At 39.7% G+C, this 26,321-nt stretch overlaps 1 protein-coding gene across 8 annotated transcripts in view; it reads right to left on the reverse strand.

Moving 5' to 3' along the window:
- Nucleotides 1–26,321, reverse strand: part of LOC144755520 (6-phosphofructo-2-kinase/fructose-2,6-bisphosphatase 2-like) — a 342,874-nt gene that overhangs the window by 104,159 nt on the left and 212,394 nt on the right. For 3 of the 8 annotated variants that reach the window (XM_078644525.1, XM_078644524.1, XM_078644526.1), the window contains 2 exons: nucleotides 20,072–20,251; nucleotides 19,568–19,928 (listed from right to left, as the gene is read on the reverse strand). The exons of 1 other annotated variant lie outside the window; for it this stretch is intronic. In XM_078644525.1, coding sequence (XP_078500651.1) covers nucleotides 19,713–19,928; nucleotides 20,072–20,251 — 396 coding nt within the window. In that variant the 3' untranslated portion in view covers nucleotides 19,568–19,712. Of the gene's footprint in view, nucleotides 1–14,534; nucleotides 17,134–17,417; nucleotides 17,441–19,567; nucleotides 19,929–20,071; nucleotides 20,288–26,321 lie in introns of those variants that run through there. 4 more of the 8 variants (XM_078644528.1, XM_078644527.1, XM_078644530.1 and 1 more) reach the window with 4 other exon arrangements.

A 26,321-nucleotide genomic window follows, 5' to 3' on the forward strand; every position in this document is an offset into this window, starting at 1 on the left:
CTTACGAACTTTGAAAAACAATTGTGTACTATACTGTCCAAGAAAAGATTTTTAATAATATGTGTTCTAATGCTGTGTAGCACTGTGATGCTTTTGATTGGTTATGCTCTATTCGTATTTCAAGTTTCCCTATTCTCAAATGACACTCTGCCGATGCCTTCTCCCACTCTCTCCCCACATTCTTTTCACCCTCTACCTGAACACGAGTCTGCCAGAAGGCTCGAATTTGTAAATAACTCTTTCATCCAACTCCTACACCAACACCAGTCTATAATGAACACATCAAACTGTTGGATATGCGGACTCATGCCGCACACGACGGATAAGGGTATCCCATACTTCATCCTGCCATTTAGTTATTATGGTTCTCTGTGGGCTTTTCAGACCATGTTCCTATTCGCCCTAGAACCATACCCGACCCGTTCCACTGAAAGCGATTCCAGTAACAAGGCACTAATAGCAGGGATAAGAAATATGAGTAGAGAGTTCGACACATATCTGACTATCCCCAAAGATGAACTGACTCCATACACTCGTTGGAACGTAACCAAACATGGCGTTTACCTGATCAAGAGCCAGGCAGCAAAGAAATCCCGCCCAGTTTGGATAGTGCCCCACCGAGGTCACCTATGTTTACAAGGTATTGGTAGAGATCCCACTGCACAGTTAGGAAAGAGCATTTGCACAGAAACATATGTGCTCGCCTCCCGAACTTCCCCTATACTCTTAGCAGCCAAAGGCACGTATTTCGTCTGCCACGACCAAGCCTATACATGGTTACCCCCTGACTTCTCAGGCACGTGCTTCATCTCATTTCTGCTGCCTCCTACCTACACGGCCCGAGCAGATTACCATCGGACAAGGACAGCTAGAGGTGTCGTGAGTAAAGACGACACCGCGGGTCAGGAATTCGCTCACTTCGCAAAAGGTTTTCTGCCATTTTGGGGGCCTATGGTGAACAGCAGGAATATTCGCCAGTTAGCAAGGATAGTTGAATCCGCCGTGACTACAACGGCCGGAGCACTTGGCAATTTGACAACCGAGCTTCAGTCGGATCGACTTATGACCCTTCAGAACCGAATTACCCTTGATATCATACTCGCCGATCGTGGTGGTGTGTGTAGAGTCATCCAATCCAGTTGTTGCATATTCATCCCTGATAATGCACCGACAGTATACCAGGCCATCTCTAAACTACATGAAATATCTGGTTCCCTTCACGTTGAGAAAGGGGATTGGTCCTTGCTAGGGTGGTTCTGGGGACTGATCGCTGCCTGGGGATGGAAAACGCTAATCTTCATTGGGATGATCTTAACACTTCTGTTTATGTTCTGCCTATGTGTCCAGTGCGCTCCTGCACTCTGTGGCCTCTGTGCTACTTCATGTGTACGGAAGCCTGCGTCAAGGGACGAACTAAGCAACAGGATGATGTTACAGCAGCATCTCCACGAATTCCTTCATACAGATTTGGACTCGGATTAACATGAGTTATTGCCTTACATAAGGGCAAAAGGAGGGTCTGTGGTTCTGAAAATCTGGACCCTATTGTTATCCCAATATCGAGGTCCAATACCCGTGTCACAAAATATCAACGTACCATGACGAATTTAGTGTCCGTGAACCGATAATGATTAGGACATCATTCCTATGTATTTGCGTGACAATCGAGGGTAGCCAACACCCCTAAATCGTAGTTTCCGTCCCAATCCCTTAGACTCCATTTTGTGAACGGCATCCATCTTACGTCTTGCCCTCATGTTAAGTCAATTAAAGGTCGAGCTTGATCCAAAAGGACACGTCCACCTTCCCTGACTTCCCCCTGACCTGTCCAAACTGACTCCATTGCCTTAAGCCAAACCTGTTTGGGCGGCTCCCCGCCCAGTGGCCGAATACGATACTATCGACACATAACATTCCACAAACCATTCACCCCATACAGAACATGCTTTCTACAAACATGCACCTGTCCATACTTCTTCTTTATGGCCAGTTTTATGACTGGGTGGTACCTGCCTTTATTGGTGTTTCATCGATATCTGATGGGAGTCCCGGATCTTGCTGGGTAATCTGTCACGAACTGGACATCTAAAATGTGGGTTTGCTTACGTGACGCCGCACTTTGTATTATTACAGAAATATGTTTACAGCCATATCATAAACTCAAGAATTCTTGCTTGAAGCCATTATTTCTGTATAAAAGGAGAAGACTGGTTCTGTAAAAACGAACACGTACAGTCTCCTGAGAATACATGACCCGTGTTTGTCGTGCTTCTAGGACACGTGTTACTTGGTAGCTACCAATAAAAACTTGATCTCTGACTGCGACTAGAAGACTCATTGTTTCTGTGGTCCGGAACAAGGGAGAACTCAGAGGTCTTCGGGTGTTGTCCCCTGGCACCACCGGGTTCCTAAAAACCCGGCACCTCAAGATGTAGACTACTTAATTGATGGCCCTAGTTGTTATAATGAACATATGCTGGTTTATTCAGAAGTAACTGCAATAATAAGTCTTCACCATCTGCAAGCCAGATCAAAAATGGCATCCTGAGCAAGAATGTCCGTAATTACTGCATTGATTTAGTAAAGCTAAAGGCAAGGCATTTGATAATAGTTTTTAATTTAGAATTTCCAAGCGTCAGCCTGTTTTGTCTGAAATAGAAGCAAGAGGAGTAGTTTGACATTTTACCTTTACAAAATCGACTGATTGGTAAGATTTCTATAATCGCAAATAGTTTATTGGGAGTTCTATTTTTTGCATCTAGCAATTCTGATGTAGAAGGTTCAGGGGAAAAAAGCTTCTCCACAAACGAAGGGACTTGGCCATTACACAATTCTCCATATTATGCAGAGACTGACTAGAAGAAGGAGATGCTAATCTGTAAAAGACTGGAGGAAAAAAGGAACGAGGCAAAGCATTTGAAGTGTACGTAGCTTTTAAAATTACAACATTAAAGTGCTCAATATCCCCTTCCTGGTTTTAGGTGGAAAAATGACTCAGTGGTTTATTACCCCATGCAAAATATTAGGACCAGCTTACGGGTGGTACTGAAACAGTGCTCATACACAGTGTAATGAATATTATCTTGAATAGATAAAGGGCCTCGGTAGCAGACAGACAGCTTAGTCTGTCTCAGGCATCCGCTATATTTAAAGCCAATTTAGCTGGATTATGAATCATATAGTGGGAAGCAAAAGAAATAAAGTTCTTTTTTGTACACATTACAAACTATGGCTGTAGGCAGAAGAACATGAACAAAAGATAAAAGTGAAATAAACAGAGGGATCTGATCAGAAAAAGAAAGGAAACTAAATGAGGCAAACCAAACTAATGAGGCAATAATTGCCATGGAGGAGAGTGTGTATATAAAGAATAATAGACTTCAGTGGTAGACATGCAGATTCTTATACAATACATAAAGGGGGGCCTGGCTTCAGCAGTCACAATAGAAGCAGAGAATAGATTCTAATAAAGGGACAAGGGTTTCAGGAGAGGTAACAATAGCCATGCTTAAGTTTCTTGTGGAACAAAAAGTTATTATCAATAGACATGTCAGAAAGTGACAAAGAATATCATGGTACTGCTATTAAAACGGAAAATTCGCTGCATAGGAGCAACAATGAGAGACCACAAGGAAGTTGTTTGAACACCAAAGCGTTACTTTGTGAAGTGTTGCTTGAGAAAACTAGGTTTGTTCCTTGAACAGCTTTGTGGCACAGCCGTGCATCTGGCCACTGGAAGCCAGTGTAATAAAGCCAAATCCAATGAGATGCTGGCCCACCTACTAAAACTTAAGATAAGGCTCCTAGCAGCATTTCACACCACATGGAGCTGGGTTAGATGGTATTTTGGGAAGCACTAGAAGAGAGTGTTGCAGAAGGCCAAATGGAAGTTAATTAAAACCTTAATGATGGTTTAGCTGTAGAAGTAGGGAGAAGATGTAACACTTTTCTTAAGGGCTGTAGAAGGAGAAAGCAAGTAAAGGTAATCTTGTTGATTTGGATTTTCAGTCAAATCAAAGATGTGCACAACTTATTGTGTGCGATAGGGGCTTTACAGAGGGCAATGTACAAACAACAATGGGTAGAGAGAAAGTGCATGGATATGTTATTACTTGTGAGAATTCTTTAGTTTTCATTTATTAGAATTCTCAAATTATTGATTAAGTGCATCTCAACCTACCAAAGGGCCAGCTCTCTTTAGGTACCAGATATAAACAATAAATTAAGTTATTTATACAGATAATGCAACTGGACAGATATACATAGATATGATACTTAACAGAAGAACTGCTACAAATATGGAGAGTCAATAAATATATCTATGTAACTCTGCTGACACCTCGAGAGGGGTATCAAAGCATTATACAAGGTAGGAGGCTGAGTGCAAAGTTGAAAAAAAGAGACAAAACTACATTTTGTGTGTATACACATAAAAAGCTGAGATGAGTACGGCACGCTTTGTAATATCACTGTATATATGCAACAGTCTACCTACTATACGAAAGTGTAAAGTCTCCTAAATGTGCAATACTTTCCAAAATATAAGGTATATACATATTAACAAGTCATAAAGAAAGAATTTGGCTAAACAATCTCTTGCTGAAGATGTGGTGGGCAAATCCAAAGGTAGTCTCAGGTGGGTTTGTGTTTGAATTCACAAGCATTGTCTCAGAAGGAGCATTTGAAAAACAAGAGAAATATGCACTAGTTCCTGAATCCGGGTGTCCTGATGTAAAATAAATAGAGGCTATAAGAACCGATTTGTGCTCACAAGAAGTATTTTGGAGAATTATGGTGAAAGGCTCTTTAGGTGATGGTGATGCCGGGTGTCTTGGAGGGTGACTGAAATTGTCCTGGCCGGGAAGGAAAACGTGGAATAAGAGGTAGGGGGGGGAGGCAAAGTTAGGCATGCAAAACAGGTGACAGTTTGTCACATTGTTTTGGAATTCATATGCTCCCTGTGTGAAGACTGTAAAACTGCTTAGCTGTAACTTTGGAAGCCACTGAGCAGGGCATTCCAATCGTAGATTCTAGAGAGAAACTGGAGCTAATTAAAACCTGGTTTAGAAGAAAAGGGTATAATGTATCTTACCATATTCTCAAGATGAATACAAGAAGAAAGCAAACAGGAGTATGCCCCCTTTTTTAGGTCTTGCTTCAGAGCGCAGCTGTCCCTAGACCTTATGTGATAAACAAAAAAAGAACTTTAAGGCACTACTGAGAGGGGCTTTAGCTCTGCCTATCTTTTGATTTACTTAAGCAGAGTATTTGATTGGGCAGAAGTGGTTTGCTACCACTGAAATTAAATGCTTATTTTGCACTTGTTTCTTTTGGAAAGTTTATGCTCAATACAGTACCACTAAGTTGATTATGTAGGTCCCAGTCGGTTACCTTGCTGCTCATTTCATCTGGAGTGCACATCACCCCACACAACCAGTGCTTCTGAACTGGATGGCCATCATGAAATGGTATTGTCAATACCAAGATTGCGAACACATTGCTTCTGTGCAGGGAGGCGATTCTTGAACTTTAAAACAAAAATGGACTAAGCACAACACTGAGAAGGGCATCAGCTGCCATGTTTAATTTTATTTTTAGTGCATAAAGTCAACAGTGACTCAAAGAGCCACTTAAGCTGTAATCTAGTCACTTAAGCTGTAATCTAGATCTACTGGCAAAAAGTAAACAAACAAATAAACACAAAGGGTTTTCGGCCATTGGTTGTTTAGGTTAGCCCCTTTCAGCCATTGCTTGAATACAATGACGTTCCCATTTTGGGTTAGCCCATATGCGTATTTCTTACTGACCAACATTTTCTTAATGGCTGTGTGACTTTGCCTATGGAGTGTTTCCATTTTTCAGTCCACAACGGAGTGTGCAATTTTGTGAAATAACGCTAGGGAAGCACGTGCTCTGTACTAATTACCTACTGAAAGAAAAGTTAACGTTGACAAAAAAAAGGCAGTTTTTGACTTTCACAGTAGATGCAAATACCTCAAATCGAGAATAAAAGGAGACTTTGGTCCACCTTAGATTGGAGAGAACTCAAGTAGCTGTCCAGCAATATTTCTGTGGCGAGGGCTGGTGTAAATAATTTTACTACCCTCAATAAAGAAACCTTTTGCTAGCCCTTGACAGGAAAACCACAGCACGACTTAGGACACCCAATGGAAGAGGAAGTATCATTAATAAACACTACCAAAGTAAATGTTGATTTTTTTTAAAATAAGTTGTAAATATAGCAAACACAGAAGCATGTATTCTAAATGTATAGTAACCATATGCCATTTAATATTGTGTGTGCATGTGTGAAGGTACACACATCTGCTTGTAGTGGAGTTGTACTGTCCATGCACTAAAATAATTGAAACCCCAGCCTTTCTATTTACGTACATTAAAAAAATTGCATTTTCCTTGTTGACATTCTTATTAAAATGGCAGATAAGGTTCACAAATATTGATGGGGGAAAGGAGGGTTACTTTAAAAATTAGAGGTCAAGCACTCCTAGAAAATCAAAAAAGGAGTGGAGCACAGAAAGAAAAAGCAGACCTATATGAGTTCTTTGAGGAAACTACAGAGATAAGAAGGTTAATGCAGAACACAAATGGAGACGGTGGAATTCAACAGAATTCTGGGGCTGAAGTGGTTCAGTTAAAAAACTTGTGCCCAGTTTAAAAAGAAAAGCAAAATCTGAACCCATTCAAATACCCCAATGCACATGTAAACACTTACAATTTTAGGCAATTCACAAAACTTTCTTGAAGAACGTCTGGAAAGCGGCTCTAATAGCAGTTTTCCGAGCATACTCCTGCGACTTATTCACATGATGGTATTTTCATGATGCAGCATTGCACACTCCACAACTCAGCACTGTGGAAACCAGCGTCTTTATGTAATTGCACAATAACATATTTTTTTTTACTTTAGTAAATGATCTTTCCCCTACAGAAAATATCTTTCCTTCCTTGAAACCCCTTGTAGTTTGGGGATGTTCCATTCTCTTAGCCATTCTGGAATGGGATATCTCTTGCTCTTAGCAGGAGTAAAACTCCAAACATTTCAAGGTAGGAGAGGATCAGCAGAAGGTTTGTTAATACTCACAAACATCACGGCATAACAAGCTTGGAAAGAAACTGCAATACATACAAAGATCAAACAACTTTAAATAGCTATTTTACATCAGTAGAGTATTGTAGTTAATTTCCTCCACACCCCTCTAAACGCATCCCCTTTGTATTACACTCATCTTCAACAGTTTGCATTAAAGTGACAAGCCTAGAACTATTAATGGTTTCAGTTCCCATCAGAAACATGCACCACCTCCCACCCGCTGACTTATAAAATGGGCATAAAGGTTTTGGGCAGGAAGGAAAAAAAATGCTACCTTCTGACAGAGCCTAATAATCATTGTGTAGCTTACACAATGAGCATTAAGCTCTGACAGACAGCCCATATGCTCCAAATTAGTTCATTTTGTAACAGTGAATTAGCTTCATGATGGTAATTTGGGCAGAAGACTAAACTCGATGATATTGTAAACAATTAAAAGTTACATTTTATCCTTCAATTTGCTCTGTCAAAATACAAAGCAACATAAATCCTTAGCTTGTTATTTGCAACCACAGTTTATTCATTTGCAATAACTATAAAAAATACATGGCTGTTAAAGCATCATTCATAATTTATTTCAAACATACAGTTGTAAGAACATTGTAAGGTAGGATATTTGTACAGGACAAGCAGATTTATAGTCCGTTATACAAGGTGATGAAAAAGAATTCTGATCTCAATATCCATGTGTACACTGCAATTGTTACTTGCATTATTCAAGTTCATAGTAGATGCTGCATTTTCCCTTTTTTTAAAACTATAAATACATAAGACAAAACGCGTATGTTACAGTCATTCTACATAATTATGTTTTGTGCGCATGTGAACAGCAGCTAATTGCACACAGAAATACACATTTAATATTTCTAGAATAGTTATCTTTTCGTAACTTTCACTTAAGAGATACAATGAGGAACAAGAACAAGATGTGTAGAAACTTAGTCTTGGAAGTCACCAACATTAAGGTAATGTTAACAAAACAATTTCAAAGTCTGAAACGTTTGGATAAAGTGCATGTGATTTGCTTACTAATATTACTCTCCTGCATAATGTTTTACAAATCTTTTGTAAAGTGAGATGATTTGACAGGCTCATATCAATAACTTTAAACAATTGTTCACTATAATTTAATGAACTGCTTTCCAAGAAGTAGCCAAGGGTCCAAAATGGAAGAGTGCACCAGTCCTAATATTTCAAACAAATACACAGGGATTTGAAAATGTGGATACTAACGGCACCTGCCTAACAACTTTGTTGATAAATGTAACGGCGCTCATCTGTAGAGAAAACCTAAATTACTAACCCACTACAATAACTATTGTACTAAAGGAATGGGCTCAGCAACAATTCCTCAGTACAAGCCCAGGCTATTTACCATTTACAGTGGCCAAAGAGAGACAGTATCTATGACACATAACTACTCTGATTTTAAATGCATTTTTAGAAGCACCGTTTATACAACACTTTCTAAAACAAAATTTATACCGAAACCAAGAAACAGAAATGCATTTTATGGCTTTTAATCACATAATTTGAGATGCAGGTCTATTAAATTCTTAAGTCATTTCCAATGAAACTACCCAAAATATGGCAATTATTGGATGATCCCTGAACACTACCAAGAGATAAAGGAATTCTTTTGAAACTTCTCAACATATATGCTGGAGAAATACAATAGAATAATATTAATGAATCCAGCCAGCTCAGCTGTAGTAGGCAAGATCACTTGAGGACACCTTTGCAACAAGAAAACCTCATGCATTATTAAATAGAATCTTTATGAAAAGGGTGATGCAGATATAAGAGGGTAACATGTTGTTAATACAACAAAAACCTGAATGCTTCTGAAGCTTAAAATCAATATATGGAAACTAAAATTAAGTTCAAATGAGGTATTAATAAGGCCAGAAATTAGGAAATATCATGGTTTGCTTTATGCATGTTTCTAATGTAAATTGAGCACAGCACAAACTAAAGTAGGTCACAGAGCTTTTTTCTAAAGAAAAGGATGAAATGTTGGGAACACTGCCTTTTTAAAAGGTTTCCTTGGTATAACCATGGCAATTCCTACCAACTTCAAACAATCAAAGTGGTTGTAACTGTAAACTGATGCAATGGATACCATTTCCTACCCTGAATACCATATTATGCAGACATTACCATGCTGTGAGCAGGACCAAAATGGAAAAATAAATCTACCCTGGCACAAAAGTTCATCCAACATTACACTCCTGGAGGATTTATTAGAATGAGGCCTTACTGAAAGGGGGTGTTATGGCTGGGGCAAGGGAGACGATTCAGCTCTGAGAAAATGGTATCTGGCCAATCCGCCCCTAACCGTCAGTAATATAGAACAGCAAATGTTTTCAGCATAGTGAGAGAACAGTACAGAAGACAGAAGCAGAGTGGGAATAACTCCCAAATCTACTACAAAAATGAACTAATTGATACATTTTCTCTACGACTATAAACCAAGTACCAGATTTACAAAATTTTCTTCAGATGATTAGTTCCAGAAGTAACTAAACAGAACAATAAATACCACCCAGTGTGACGGCAAACTCCAACACTAAAATATTGCAATTACAATATATATATATATATAAGACAACATCCACGAAAGATTTACACTCCAAATTGTACATTTTTTAATGCTTGAACAAAAAAATACAGAATTATTTTTCTACAGCTAAACACTATATGTGGGAGTGTTGCAACTTTACAAAGTTCAAAATTATAATGTTTTGGATAATAACAAGCAAGGTTTAGCAATCTAATCTGAATAATCTAACTTTAATCTATCCATATATTAAATATAACAGTTTTAAGCTGATTTCCAAAAGTACCGTAGTTTACAAACTTAGGCATTACATAACTTGGCCCTAAAAAGTAACACTCTAGCCAAGTTGATATTTTGTACTTGGTAGTTATAATATGCTACAAAGTATGGGAACTACAACATAATTTCAGGTAGGTACAATATCAGTCAATGATAAAGAAATGTCTAAGTTAATGGTGGCTGTAAAATGGCAAGAGTACCAGGCTCCAATCATTTTAAAAAGGAAAACATTTTCTACTGCATTTCATAACTACGAAGATGAAAATAAAACATTACAATTGCAGGTAATTTGCTGCATTTTTTCCAGTAGATACAGTAACAGTCAGTGATCAAGAGACAGAGGTAATGCTCTATGGAACTAGTGTACAAATTCCACATCCTATTGAAAAAGGAGTTAAATCTGGTTTATTAATGTATGTCTTTCTGTAGGCCTTTTGATCACAAATACACTATACTTTGCATTATTCAATAATAATTAAAATCATTTTGTTTAGACCATGAAAGAGGAAACCATTAGTTTAGACAGCAACTTAAAGCACATCAACAACATAAATTGGAAATTAATATGCCTTAACATGGTAGCAATTCATAATAGACGCCACAGGGTTTTCTACTGCAAATTATCGCAGTCTAAGAAACTATTTTAAGTATAAGACAATTTTCGATACAGTGAAAAGATAGCAAAAGTTCAGCCAGGTTTACAAATAATATAAAAATAGCAAATTAATTATATCTTTAAATTTACAAAATATACAGATTTTCAAAAGCAGCACCGAGCAGATCAGTATAAACTAATTTTCAGAAAGCTACATATCTGGGATCACGAACGATCTGCTAATTCTTTAAAATAAGGCATAAAATTCTCTTACGGAACGATTTTCATTTTGACAAAATACATGCCAAGATACCTGAAAGGGATCTTCGTTGTGGATTGGAAAACCTAAAAAGAAAATGTTCTACAATTTGTTTGGACAGATATTGTGCAAGCGTGACCAAAATTATCTGGAAGTCCACTTTCTATTCAACCTACATTGCCACTCTCTACCTCCAACTCAAAGCTATCCTATTGGAGAGATCTTTAACCAATGCAAAATAAATGGAATGAGTGATCAGTACTTCAAAGATCTAAATGGCTCATACTTGTTTATAGCATCTACGGCAGACAATATAAATTAAAATAGATTAGCACTGAGATGTAGGGGTAGTTTGTGTTCTCACACATACACACACAACTATAAAGGCAGAGAAAAAGGTAAACCTACAAATGCTAATTCAATGGAAATTATTTTAATACGAGAAACAATTCAGGTTAGAACTGAAATAGTTTTAAATGAACACTAAGTTAACAACTCTAACATCCTCTTATGTGAGAAAGTTGGCCGAACTTTCATATAAGACTTCAAATATGTATTGACATCAGAAGAACAGATAGCAGAAAAACATTAGAAAGCAGAGGCATCTCTAAAAATATTGCAAATCTGTAGGATCTATGATGGATCAGTTCCATGAAATGCTCTAAACAAAAGAAAACAAGACTTCACTGGAACAGGGCTCAAACGATAGAATTTCATACCAATGTATGTGGGCAATAGATTAGGATAATGCTGCGATAAGGAATCTGCAGGTAGAAGTCACTATCAGATATGTCCACCATATTGGCACACTTCTCTATTGTGTGTGCAATCTACAATTGTCATATTGAACAATTATACGGGAAAGGGGTCATCAGGTCTAGATGGTTCATCCTAACTTATACTTTCAGTTTTAGCTCTTAGCTCAAATAAGCAAGAGCTTACCATGAGACAGGCTAGGATCTCAGGCAGGAGGAAAGTATGACATACGTCGGCCTTATTGAAAGTCACGTTTACTTCCTGCTAACCACCGGTTTAGAAAAAGCAAGTTACTGGATGACGTCCAGTCTGGTTTCAGACCCTCTCAAGGCACAGAGACAGCCCTTCTTGCGGTAGCCAAGGACATCACAATTATTTTGGATCAGGGTAGCTTGCTTCCTTGATCCTATTGGATCTCCTTACGCTTTAAGAAAGGTTAAGGAACACCAGAGTCACAGGACTGGCCTCGGATTGAAAATAGCCCTTTTCTTTCTGACAAATCTAACTGTGGTTTTCTTTCCCAAATTGTCTCCAATAAAGCTTTCGCCGGGATCTTTGAGCCCCGCATTATATAACATATATGGCTCCTCTAGAGGCTCTGATAAGACACTACATAACGTATGTGGACAACACCCACATTATATTTTCCATCTCTGATAATCTGGAGGAAACTCGGAGCCGCTTCTCAACTTGCATGTTAGCAATCTTTGAATGAATTAACTCCGTTTTTCTGAAACCTAATACAAAGAAAAACAAGATTTACTATTTGGAACAAACAATACTAAGTGGTGCTCCAAAATGGAGGCTGGAAGCACTTGGCCCTCACCATCTCCAATCACTGCACTAGAAACATAGGACTACTATTCAATTCCGACCTTTCCTTTGTCACTCAAATCTTCAGTGTAGCTTTCAAGTGGTTTGTGAATCTATATTTTTGATTTGATTTTTGGTTTTGTATAGCACTTGAATGCCTGGAGGCGTCTTGGCGCTGCTGCTGTCGTGAACAATCCCAAAGGGACCTTGTTGCTGCCAAAAAAAACTAGCGTGAGAACATCCAGGTTTTTATCAATTTCCTGAAGGCCAGGAAATCAGAACATCTCCTTATGTTCAGCTGTACACTGTACCCAAGTGTAGCTCCTACCACCCCATGTAGCATATTTTGCTCTTGGAGCGGATAACAGCATTGCATCTGAGGGTCTGAGTATTCTGCCTGGGGAGTACCTGGCAAATTCTGCACGAAGGTAGCTAGGACCTGAATGATGCAATACTTTAAAGGTTATGCATAAGGTCTTAAACTCTATATATTTTACTATAGGTAACCAATGCAAATTGACCTGTGCTTGTGCCACCGAGTTATGTTTGGGAATTCCGGAAAGAAGTTGTGAAACCGCAATTTGCATTTCTTGAAGTTTTTGTAACAACTTTTTCCTGTTTTTTTGTAAATCATTCGGGAAGCATGGACAGATCTTTTTGATTAATTTTAGTGTATAAAAAAGAGATGAAGAGAGGGCTTTTACTTGATGGTCAAAGTGGAGTTTATCATCAAAATAACTCCCAAGTTCCTCCCTTTCTGTACTGGAGTTGGTAATGGACCTATATTCTGAGGCCACCAGATTGGCGACCAAAGAGATTTATTATTTCCGGACAATAGAACCTCTGTTTTATCAGCGTTTTAATTTTAGGCAATTGGTTTTCCTCCAATTATCTATTTGGAGCATGCAGGAACTGAATTTATGACCCACTTCTTTGTGATCTTTAGAGATTGACACCACAATTTGGGTGTCATCAGCATATGACAGTACTGAAAAACCTAGGGATTTTATCAGTTTGATCAGGGGGGCGACATACAGGTTGAAAAGGGTGGGGCTCAATGAAGAGCCCTGCAGAACCGGGCATGGCAAGCTTGTTTTGATGTGAAATTGCCCAAGGTTACAGAATTATTTGCTCATTTCTGCTTGTAGAACAATGATCCAGACACATATTTCCTTGTGTTTTGGACTATGCTAATACCCTCTATTTAGGTTTGCCATCTTATGTTTTGGATAGCCTCCAAATTGTACAAAATGTGGTAGCACATCCTTCTTAAGCTCTATTGCAGGACCTCAGTTATATCTGTGCTTCTTAAGCTTACCAATGTTTACTGGCTACCTATCTGGCAGGGATGTGCTTTCAAGGCTTTATACCTGGCTTTTAAAGCAATTTCTTGCACCGGCCTCACTTACTTCTCCAAAAATATCTGTGCGTATTCACCTGCAACGCCAGGACAGCGCTTCATTCGCCCGTCCCGACACTGAGGAAAGATTGACTCCCCTCACGCCGCCGTTCACGCTGGGATCAGCGTTGACTGACCACCGGACCAGGCTAGCTCCGAACAATTTCCGAATTATCCCGCTCTTGCCACTGACCGCGCTGGGCTCAGCGTATACATACCCTTGGACCACGTTGGTTCTGGATAATTTGTTTACCCTTGACTCTCCATCCCTCCACACCCCCGCTGATCACGCTGGAATCAGCGCCCACCTGTGCATGGATTTCGCAACTCAGGTTGACCATCCAATCCTACTCGTGTTGTACTGAATCAGAAGTACCTTTCAACTGAGCCCGCAATTTACCGCTCCACGGGACGTCCATTCTGGCACTCGCCCAAATCCTCAATTCACGGACTTTTCCCGCCACATACTACCACCTAACTGTGGCTAAACACACTGCTTCCAGCCCCGCTCTTGTCCTGATGATGATCCTAAATGTTACGGATCGAAACGCCGTCGACTCTCCAGCGAGATTCTAGGCGCTTTTTGCATAGTGGTTTCTACAAAATAATTGAAAATTAATAACATTCTTCTGGAACTAATGTGAAACCACTTTGTTGTTGTTTTTATTCATTGTACATAATTGTTCACTATACACCTTGCGCCGTGCACGCTGCTCTCACTGTCACTTGTGTCGCCGTAGTGTCACTCACCTTGCACTCGTGCACCTTGTACAACCTTGGGCTGTCACATACTATTTATTAATTGCAGTGTTGAAATTAACTGTTAATTATGTTTATCCTCTAAACCTTTGAAATGGTTATAAAAGATGCCTTGAGCACATAGATAATCAAATTGAGTCTCCTTTTTCTTTCTGGAATAATACTGTACAGATATCCTTAATAACTGTCTACAAATGAATACCGGTTGGGATATTGTTCCTTATATACGTATTCACCTGTGGCACTCTTTGTTCCACATGAGCCAGGCTACTGCAGGTCCCCAAATTCAGACGATGCCACAAGAGAAGGTGCTATTTCTTCCGAAATACCACTAAGATGTGAACCTCCTGGACTGTCACCTTAAGGATGACATATGATAAGCTCTCTTTTAGAGAGTCCCTCAAAATATGGCTATTTCAACAGTTGTTGCCCTTTAGGGTAGACTAGCTTAAACTCCAGGACACCCCGTTCTGGGGTAACCGTGCGCTATAAATAACATTCATTCATATCATACATACAAATGGGAAGACACCAGAGCTTGGTGAATAAGAAGGTGCCTTAGGAATGTGAAGGCAGAGAAATATCAAATAACAAGGACGAGAGAAAGGAAACCTACCAATCCTCGTTTTGTAAGTTTAGTAAGAAAGGGGCCTATATTTTAACTTTTGGTACAGGTCAATAAAAAAAAGAAAAGAAGAAACATGGACAATAACTTTAAAGAGTGCTCCCCTGGAGAGAAGACTGGGCAAATACAAATGGTGATCTTAAAACAGCAACTTCCAAAAGATTGAATTACTAACTGAAATGCCATTTATCTGCTTATCCGCTTTGTTCTCGTCTTAAAAATGTACGGAAAACGCTGAAGGTGGTTATAGAAGCCAAATGTATTTGGAGTTGTTGGGCTACTTATGTTTTCAGGATATTGGTCAGATCTAATGAACTAGCTTTGGCCTGATTATTGCAGTTAATACAGGAAACATTTCTAAACTACTACCAAAACGTGCGCATTTAAAAAAACAAGTATATTGCTCTCAACTTGAAAGGAATTGACAAGCTGAGAAGTACAAAAGAGAAATATTAGATGTTAAATCATTTAGCAAAGGGTAAGTACACAATTGAAAGGAGAGGTGAAACTGTTAATAATGTCCAAAGTAAAGTGTTTAATGAGTGTGGAACTGAAGATTTGTGGCAAGGTGATAAACACCGATTATGGGTATATCGTGTGAGGGTTTTCAGGAATGTTGAGCACTTTTTCAAGACGTCTTCTGTTTAAACTACGATACAATTAGTCCGTAATGATTTTTTATTTTTAGCGGTCTACAAGAGCACCACTCTTCTGCATGCTTGTATAATAGGAGTGATAGCACAACACATTGGCCAGAAACATACTAATTGGGGGAGTGATACACCAAACTTGCAAAAAAGTGATAATTATTGAAAGACGAGGAAAATGTAAACTCCCAGTGTACTCTCTTCTTTTCATGTACTATTATTTGTGGACTAACACCACTGGTGCAGGAGTTAAAAAGTTGGGATGAAATATTCCATACATGAGATGGAAGAAATGGAATGCACATCTGAGACTGGAGTGGCTAGGTTTACATTCTGTAATGACGCTAGGAATACAGAACACATGTCATTTTTAAACATGTATTGTTCTGTTAATTACCCAGCTGGACGATATTACTGTTGAGAATTTCTATATTTTATTATACAGCTTCTGAAGTGGTCCTAAAAGGTCCCCAAAGAGTAACACCACTTTGAGGATTTCAGTTTTGATGGGGTGTGCAGTTTCGCATCATTTTAGATGTTGAAGTAGGTGGTGTACATATTTTCGTACAGGATATTCTGTAGCCAGCATGACAAATTTCATGTTGTGCTGTACCAGCCATGGCGCTGACATTATTGCAGCTTACTTATTTATGACAATTTTTATCTGCTCTTGGCATTACACTGTTCAACAAATCCTTCCTTCCATCATATTGACTAACAAATTAAAGCTCTCCCAATATACGTCGTCCTACCAAATCATGCTATCTGCAGGAAGACTGCGCAGATACTTTTTCAGTTGCCCTACAATCACAGCATGCAAAAGTGTAATTGTCCTGTGTGTGTGGGGTAGTGAGTGATTTAATTTCTTTTATCTAAATACATTAGCGACGCAATTAAATAATGGGATGGGGACTAATGGTGCAGGAGAGTCAATTATGCATGGAGCATTTGAAGGCTGTTAAAAACAACTTTAAAAACTGCATGTGAAGAAACATACAAATCATATGCTCACTTAAAAACAAAATATACTACATTCATTTAAAAATAAATCTATAGAGTACATTTTTATATGTCACTATTAATTTCATCATGGCAATATGTGCAATTTAAAAATAATGACAAAAAGCCAGCAGGTGAAAATCTAAACTAACAAGGATACAAGTGCATCATCAACAGCATCTATGCCCAAAATAACAGACAGGACATGGATGGGATGTCAAGCTCTCAAGATTCTGTTCATCCAGGAGTTGGAGATTGATGCTCTGTCTCACATCATTGGGTGCCCGAGAGTGAGACAAAGGAATCACAGGTATTCATATGAGTTTGTTCCCTGGGGAGAAGAGTGGGACAGAGTATGTAAGAGTGCTTACTCATCATGGACTACTTTTTGGACATGCAGCTGGCTTGAATCGGGTGTGGACACAGCTGAAATTACTAACATTAGGTAAAATTAGAAACTATGAGCTGGGTTCTATTAGCATTGCTGAATATATTCATAGATAGCATAAGAATGGCAGTGTAATTTCTGGGAGCTAATATTGGATAAGAACAATACATCTTTGATACAAAAATTAACAAATAAATTACAAAAAAAATATTTTTGATTATACTCACAAGCAAGCATTTCCCATTGGAGGCTGCAAAGCAAATATAGCAGAAGAAAGCCCAAATATGTATGTTAGTTGCAACATTGGAGGAAACAGGTTTAATTTTAATGTTAGAAGTAAAATCCCACTGGAGAGAGGGATTCATTGCATCATATCCTATAGGAAGAATTAAGCCAGATCTAAATTAGGCAACAATTTGTTTTTGTCAACATTAGGAGTTATTGGCAGGCTACTAGTAAGTTTGGACTAAGAAACATAAATAACCAGAAGGGGCTTGGATGTTTAATGCTTTATTATTCACTCTTGATTGTTAATGTTTATTCATTTTGCTTTACCAAAATTCTAGTGGAGGGAGCTAAAGCATAGTTATGGAAATTTTTACTTTCGGGTATAGCTAGCTTGTAAAATAAAGATATTATATATATACAGACTTGATGTGTCCTCAGAAAATTAACTGTGTGCTTTTGGCAACAAAAAACTTCAGGTTTCGTGAATGGTGCACGATTTCAAGCGGTCTTTCGTATGAGATTAGATTGTTTTTCTAGTATCCCATCTAAAAATCCTTATCACACACTTGGAAATATGTATTTAGGTTTCCGAAGAGTAAGAAGGCTGAGAATTCATGTCGAATCAGCCAGGTATTGTTGAAAGCAAATTTCCAAAGAATTCAAAATGTTATGAAAAATAGTGCTTATAATCTCTGCCAATTATGTTTGAGAGGCAGAGGTTTTCAATTATAAGAAACTATGAGTGGAGCTAACAGTTAAAGAATACAGATTGAAACAAAGAAAATGGAGTAAGCTCTACACACGTGAAAGCTTCTTTTTTTAATGGTTAAAATGAACTTCCCAAGTTATGACTCCTATCACTTTACAGCAGCCTTTTTTCTAAGTCTTTCCCTGACTATACTTGCAGAGACAATGTCCAGGCAATACTATGCCAACAATTCTGTCCAGATGGAACTGCTTTTTATTTGTGATTCTGTAGATCCAAAAAAAGAATACAGAAAAAGAATGAAGTAGTCCGTTTGTGAACAGTCTAATGTCGAAGATGAGACAAGAGAAAATCTTTATATCTTATATTATTGGGGTCAAGTGGGACAATTTTAATTTAAGCCAGATGCAAAAACATCCCTTTACAATGGAAGTAAAGTACCCTGTATTCCACCTTAATATCGACTCCACAATGTCATGCTCTCAGAATATTGTGGCCAAAATATTGAGGACCAAATATTGTGAACATATAATTAAGTAGCCATAAAAACGCAAGACCAAGTATGCATTGGAAACAAACTGGATTGAGAAATGTTTGTAGTGGAGTTTCAAATTTAGGAATATCGTATAACACAAGCAAATTAGGAGTGTATTACTTATTTCCTAATATAGTACCAAAAAGATATCACATGTCCATTTGGAATACTTTCATGCTTAAGATTTTGAAGAGCTCTTACCTTTTACACAATCCATAAAACTTACAAGAGTTTTGTTAACAGATTACCACACAAAACTATTTGAAATCAACGCTAAACTAATGTTGTGCTCTGAAACCAATATACTTCAATGAAGACGATTATATCAGGCCAGAGCAATAAATGGTTTCAACAAATATTGGTGTATGGTTAAAAATGAGGCACCTAAAACAAATTTATAAGTGGTTAACTGCAAGTATGACAATTTGCAATTAATTGAAAAGCAACGCTTACTGTTCCGATTTTAGGGTATTTTGGTGCTAATGAAAGCTATATTTTGTATATTTTATAAAGACGAAAATAGATGATAGTCTCTTGATTTTTGCCTCAAGAAACATGTTCAAATGTCATGCAAGCACAGAATGGTAGAAGAAAAGGAGAAACTTCATACAGCTTTAAATTTTGTAACATGAGTTAGACACTTAAATTTGGAGCTCTCAAGATTACCATCCAAGTACAGATCACTAATGTGTAAGCTTTTATATATGTATTTTTTTTAATCTTATTTCTTTTTTGAAAAAGCATATTTACGCACTGTTTTTAAAAACTAACATTTTGTTTCCACCAACCTCAGAGAATAAAATAGTACTTAAAAAACAGAACTTCCCATTTGAAATAGGACACAGCCCTGTTGATAAAAAATTTAAAATCTAAAAACAATTTGTAAAAGACTTGAGTCCAGTTATTGGAGGAACAAATACAGGAATAAAATAAAGCTGTTTGGGCCTTTGTGATATAAATTCTTAATCTTTCATGATGGAGAGAACAATGACAGATGCTTGGAAACCAGGAAACCCATTTTTGATTCGTGAGCACATACAGAAAAACGTACATCTAGGAGCTGATGAAGTTTCCCCTTTGTTTAAATGAGTGCATATGTGATTGGGAATACAAAACACAGCAAAACAGGTTCAGGAGTGGCAAAACATACCAACAATGGCTGGGAGGGCCAGCCCGGGTGAAATATGGATTTTGGCTGGTCGGTCCTCCATTGCAGGCAGGAAAGCAAAGATTCTGAAGTGGTGTGTGAAGAACAATTTTAAAACCAGCCTGTGGATGAACCAAAAAAAGATGCAGAATCTGCATTTTTTTTTATCAACCTGCTCAATAAAAGAAAGGTGACCATGTAGGGAAGTGATGAGGAAGTCAAAGCTGGGAGTAAAGAAGCAGGTGGGGTATGGCTAGCCACTGACTTGCATTGGTGGACGATCTGCCCCATCTGGAGCCTCCCGGAAGCGGAGAGACCCTATGGGATTAAGAGGCCGACTTCCAACACTGTAATTTCGTGGCCGTTTTACGGTGTCCGGACTGGCCAAAGGTGTGAAGCTGTTTCTTCTCATCCGGGTGGGAGTTTGGTTCTTTTGTAGATTGCTCTGATTAAAAATGAGGATATTAAGAAAGGAATGAAACTGGAACCAAAATAAAATATGAGGAAAAGGAGAGAGAGAGAGAAAACATTTGACCCATTTCTGACCCTACAAAACACACATTACACTGCAAATCATACTTTTCAACCAAGGTATCCATTACACTGAACGTTTTGAAAAGGTTACAAGTCCACACACATTTAGAAGTCCTAAAGTAAGTACAGGGACCAGCAACCATAAAATCAAGTTAACAATATTTTTATTGCAGCTAATGCTTCTTTTTAGAAGCACCACACACATCTGAGAAATATACAAACATCAAAAAATATTAAGAGGATCTTTTCTAACTTTGATATTCGCCACAAAAAATGATTCATGTATTTAAAAGGTCTAATAAGCAATGGTATTATCATAAGTGGTTGCAAGAAATTTGCCTCAGTTCCTTTTTATCATTTGGACAAATTAGGCATTGGCAAAACGCTTTGAATGAAGCTTAAAATAAAAATACAATAGGGAACATGGGACAATTTTTCCATCAGCATACACTGCATTTGTATCTGCAAATGAAGCTTTCCAGATATTTCTGTTTGAGTGTTCCCGAAACATGCAGAGTGCCTACAAGTTCAGAGTAGAGGGACTAACGCAAACCTTTTAAAGTATTCTGACATTTCTCCACCTCAATAGGGTGCAAAAGTACACAGACAAGGATACAAAAGGAGCGCAAAAATATAATCTCCAGTCAACAGAATGTAATATTGCGTTACTTTACAAAGTTGAGGAAGCACAGGGGCTCAAAAAACATTTACAGTAGAGACTTCTATAGGTAAAATGACCCTTCATTAATCTGTGAGAACACATTACTGCACTCATTCACAGGTAGTTAATGCCCAATTCTTCTTAATAATGAATGCTAAGCACAAACTGTAAAATATCATCAGAATATGATTTACCATCGCACATATAATCTCCGAAAAATACAAATTCAATTGATACAGCAGCATTTTTTAATTAGCTTCTTGCCCTTTACCAAAAAATATCTCCAATTGACTTTAATGTAACATGTTACACTCCCACTGCTTTTATTCACATTCCCACAGGTTATTTGTGAATTGGTGGAAGAGCAGAAATGTGCACTTCATAACAAAAACTAATTGAATTGGTTAAGGTGTATGTATGTATGTATGTAAATGTATTGCGACTTATATAGCGCACGTATCACCCGAAGGCATCAAGGCGCTTGCCTTGGGAACCCGTCCTGGCTTTTCCCTGTGAGATAACCCCTACTGGGTATCCCCAGGGTGAAAGCCAGGCATCCCGCAGCGGGTGGGCCGCCGTAGTGAAGATTAGGCAACTATTGCCCAGAGTTGCAGCGTGGGACCCCATGATTAGAATAGGCACCGAGGCGCGAATTATCGAGTCCGTGGACATTTTGGGCTCAGGACCCTGCCGCGTTGGGAATTGAACCCTGGTCCCGGGCAAGACCTCTGCATCAGGGTCTGCCGCTCTAATCAGTGAGCCACACTCCTCCAGGTGTCATATTCAATTTGCTATCCTTTCTGATTTGGTATTTATGTTCTTATTAGAAGATTCCAGATTGTGCTCACAATTTAGGATTATAACTGTAGAAGTCAAGTTTATTCAATGATATATACGTACGAGTTACTTACCTTCGGTAACAATGTATCTGGTAGAGAGGTTGCCTAGCCGCAGATTCCTTAACTTCGAATTATCACCAGGCGTCAGACTGGATCCGGAAAATTTTTGCAGCAGCACCTTTGCGCGCCGGGGGACGGTGCCACACGACCCCACCCCGACGTTGTCCACGGACATTACGTCAGCCATTCACACAAGTCCCTCCCGGCGCGCTGACATCAGTTTTCTTCGGAGAAACTTTTCCACGGCACAACGCGGAACTGTGGAAGTATGGGAACAGTGTGCGAAGGAGGAAAAAAATCCGTAAAACAAAGAAATCGGACGGTCCATAACACCATCATAAAGGCCAGTAATAGACACTGTCTATTTACAAACCAAGACGTAAAGGCAGAGTATCGCTCTGAGAAACAACCCCGCAAAGCAAAGCGTGGACCTTCCCCAGAGGCTGAGAAACAAGGGAAGAATATCTCGACAGACAAAAAGTAGACTGTTATTACAACGTAGATCTACGCCGGACAATAAGGGCAGAGCATAGGAAAAACAACAATCTACTGCGAAAAGACAGTACAAGAACGGCACTTTCCCTATAGTAATGGAAGGCCGAAGCACATTCCAGCAGATCCCAAAGAAGACGATTGTAGAGGAGACAAGAGCCCTAAGTCGATGCAGGAGGCGGGAGGGAGGGAAAGCAACAGGAGAAGACCGCACACTGGAAGGACCAGAGTGCAGGAATGCCAAGAAAGGGAAGAAGAATCTACAGGACGAAGCAAAAAGCACCGCTCTACAGGAAGAGAAGCCATCTGGAGGGCGGCGGCTGCATATGGCAATTTTTAAAAGGGTCGCACCAATTTGAACACCCTGGATGAAGACCAGTGCCAACTGAAAGGAGGCAAAGTGGAGAATCCCACCTGGCAAGGTTCTCGCAGAATGGGGAGGATGGGTGGGCCTTAAGGAATCTGCGGCTACACGTCTCTATCAGATAGATTGTTACCAAAGGTAAGTAACTCGTACGTCTGATAGAGACATCTAGCCGCAGTTTCCTTCACTTAGAATAGATACCACAGCCATACCGAAAGGGGAAGGTGGGTCTGCGACAGAACAGTCATAAGGTGCCCAATAGCATTGAGCCGGCCACAGAGTGACGGACTATGGGGAAAGCTGTGGCGGTGCAGCCAGTCAGCAACCCAAGCAGCTCGGAGAGCAAAAGACAACGGGAGGCAAGGTATCACAAGACTGCCAGAATGGCGCGAGACCATACCCGTGTGAGTATGAGATATAGAAGCAGCACTAAGCCATATCCCAGAACGGAAGAGAGTTCATAACGAAGAACTACTCCCAGAACTCAATGGTGCACTAAGTTGACACCAACGAAAGCTAGAGGACAACATGAAGGGACGTAACCAGAGCCCACGCACAGGAGGCCGGACCGGCAGCATCCAGGAAGCGATGGGCAAGAGGCAGGAACTGAGCAACGTCTCAGAAGTAAAGGCAGGAACATAAGACACGCTAAGTGCACACTTAGTCACACGAAGGCAACAGGAGTGTACAGCTCCACGCTGCAGCACACCGAAGCGACAACAACGAGAACATGCACATAGCAGACAGCTATGGAGACAACAAGGTGGCGTAGCTAAGATGAGTACGGGACTGCCCAACAAGGCAGTTTGAAGGACAAGGGGAGAACGCACAAACGGCAGACAGAGACGCATGGCGCAACACCTGGGATGACCTTCATCAGAGGAGCGGTTCCGCAGGCACACCAGACACAGATTAGGGTGACACCCAAAGGAAAAAGACACATCCGAAGGGTATGGCATCCGAGGCACCGAAGGTGCCTATAGGAACCGTGAAGAAGAACATGCATATCTGTTCAGAACAACATCAGATCTCCAGACCACTACCTCTGACCCGGAGGGGAAATGCACCACCACAGAAGATAGGGAATGTGCAGTACATGAATGGAACAGACAAGACCCCAAGAAACCAGCACTCACAAGAGACTTTCTTCCGGGTTCTTTTATTCTCAAACAAACAGACACGTTCCGGCGATGCCTTCCTCTTGTTTTACCGACACACCGGGAGGCCGCCATTTTTATCCACATTACCATTAAGAGTCACAATGAAAAGGGACTTTCACAGCATTACCAATATGGGCGCCATTTTGTAGTATGCACTTTTGCTTCTAAGTGCATCTCTTTCGTTTTTTACCATAGTTTGCCATAGCGTTTCTTCCTTTACCGCAATTCAAACTCATTATACAAAAATTAGCTGTAATTCTATGCCACCTCATTACAAATAGCATTTTTGCAATTTCCATATGTATCGGCATTTCAAATTGCTATTCATGCAGTTTTTTATTCAACATTAGTATTCAACATGAATTACATCAGTTAAAGATTACGATGTGTACAGTTTACTAATTTGTTGTTTTAGTCCTGCCGTGAAACAGCTGAAGTCCCTTTTACCTTTTACCTCTTAGATACGAAAAAAGGGGGAGAGGAACATGTACAATATTTATGCATGCGTCATTTTGTAGTGAGCAATTATGAACTTCCTATACAGAGTTTTCTTGTTAATGCTACAGCACAAATCTACCGATGTTACCGAAATGCAATTTTCACATTCATCACTTGTGTTACCCCATTGGACATACACATTGGCACATTTGCTCTTCGCATTGATTGTTGTGTACAGTTCATCATGCCGTGGGTCAGCTTAGGTCCCTTTTCTTTACACTTGGACACTTACTATAATTCATTATGTGATATGAATACTGTGTTTGAGCAGAATCTGGAGTACAATTTTATGAAATTTTGAACGATTGATTGTTGGAAAAAATGAAACTTGGGAATTTTGATTCAAATTCACATTTATACTATGAGGCTAAATGTATGAATTCAATGACTTAGAGAATGCAATTAGAATGTATTGTGCAGGGATTTGGGGGTATCGGGATGTAACATCACTCCAAATTGCTGAAAATAATTTTTTTAGATACCTTTTGGCCCTTCCGAAGGGCACATCTGTTCATAATTGCCACGCTGAATTAGGTATGGACCATCTAACTGACCTGATTAGAATCCAACCAGTTTTGCTGTGGCGTAGAGTTTGGGCGACACAAGAACTTGGCCTAAATCAGGGAATAATCAGCGACGTTATGGCCCTTGATAACGTAGAGCGCATTAAATGGCTTGAGTACGTCAGGAGGGTCTTAACTGACATACAAAGGTCAGAATGGTACAGTAACCCTAAACTAATTGGGGAAATCCCTAAGAAAGTTTTGAAACAACTATGTATGGAGCACTTTAACATAATAAGGCTTGGAGGGGAGGTCATTAGGAAAACTGTGCCTGAACATCAATTGTTGTTGACCACCCATAGAATACAACCATATCTAAACCTTGTGACTTTGGGGTTCGAACGCTTCATCCTGACCAGATTTAGGTTTAATCTATTCCACCGCTTAGTGACATTCCCAGCTAAAAACGACTGGCACAGAACTCTGGCCACATGCCCATGTGACAACAGGTCATCCCAAACCACATTCCATCTGGTTTTGTTTTGCAAACTGTATAAAAAAAAGAACGCTGTAGATGGATTAAACAATATTTGAGTTGATAGTGAACCACAAAGAGCACAGAAGGTTCCCGTAGTCAGAAGTTGGGAGACAACTGCCTGGGATGAGCCCATTTTCAACAGACACTTGTCGTGATAAGGGAAGACTGGCACTCCTGATTGACAAAGGTGAGCTGCAACCACCGCCATCACCTTGGTGAAAACCCAAGGGGTGTTGGTAAGGCCAAAGGGTAGCAGGGCAAACTGAAAGTGCTTGTGGCCTACCAAGAACCACAGGTAATATCTGGGGGTAGGAAGGACTGGGATGTGGAAACTAGCGTCCTGCAAGTCCAGCGCCACTATCCAGTCACCCGGGTCCAGGGAAGACAGAATTTGTGCAAGGGTGAGCATTTTGAATTTCTCCTTCTTCATGAAGAAATTTAGAGGACGCAGGTCTAGGAGAGGCCTCCGTCCGTTTTGGGCACCAAAATGTAGCAGGAATAACAACTACAACCTACTTCTGATGCCTGCAGCCTCTCTACGGGTTCCTTGGCCAAGCGAGCCACCACTTTCTGGTGGAGTAAACAAAAGATGGTCATTTGTCAGCCTGTCGAAGTGGGTGGTATGATTGGAGGGGTAGCCTTGAATGGGAGGGAGTAGCCCATATGGACAGTCTAGAGAGAACTCAGTGGTCTGATGTTATTAACCTCCAGTAGTGCAGGTGATGGCATATCCTACTGCCTACTGGGTGCCCATGATGGTCAGACAGCAAACTAAAAAGGCTTGGAGGCTGCAGATGCCGGTTGGGTGATGGACTAGGCCAAACTCTGGCTGCCTGACCTCACGTGGTGTGTGGGTGCCGCCTCTG

The sequence above is a fragment of the Lissotriton helveticus genome, chromosome 5_1 (assembly GCF_964261635.1).
Source record: "Lissotriton helveticus chromosome 5_1, aLisHel1.1, whole genome shotgun sequence".
In the NCBI taxonomy this organism is placed as follows: domain Eukaryota; kingdom Metazoa; phylum Chordata; class Amphibia; order Caudata; family Salamandridae; genus Lissotriton; species Lissotriton helveticus.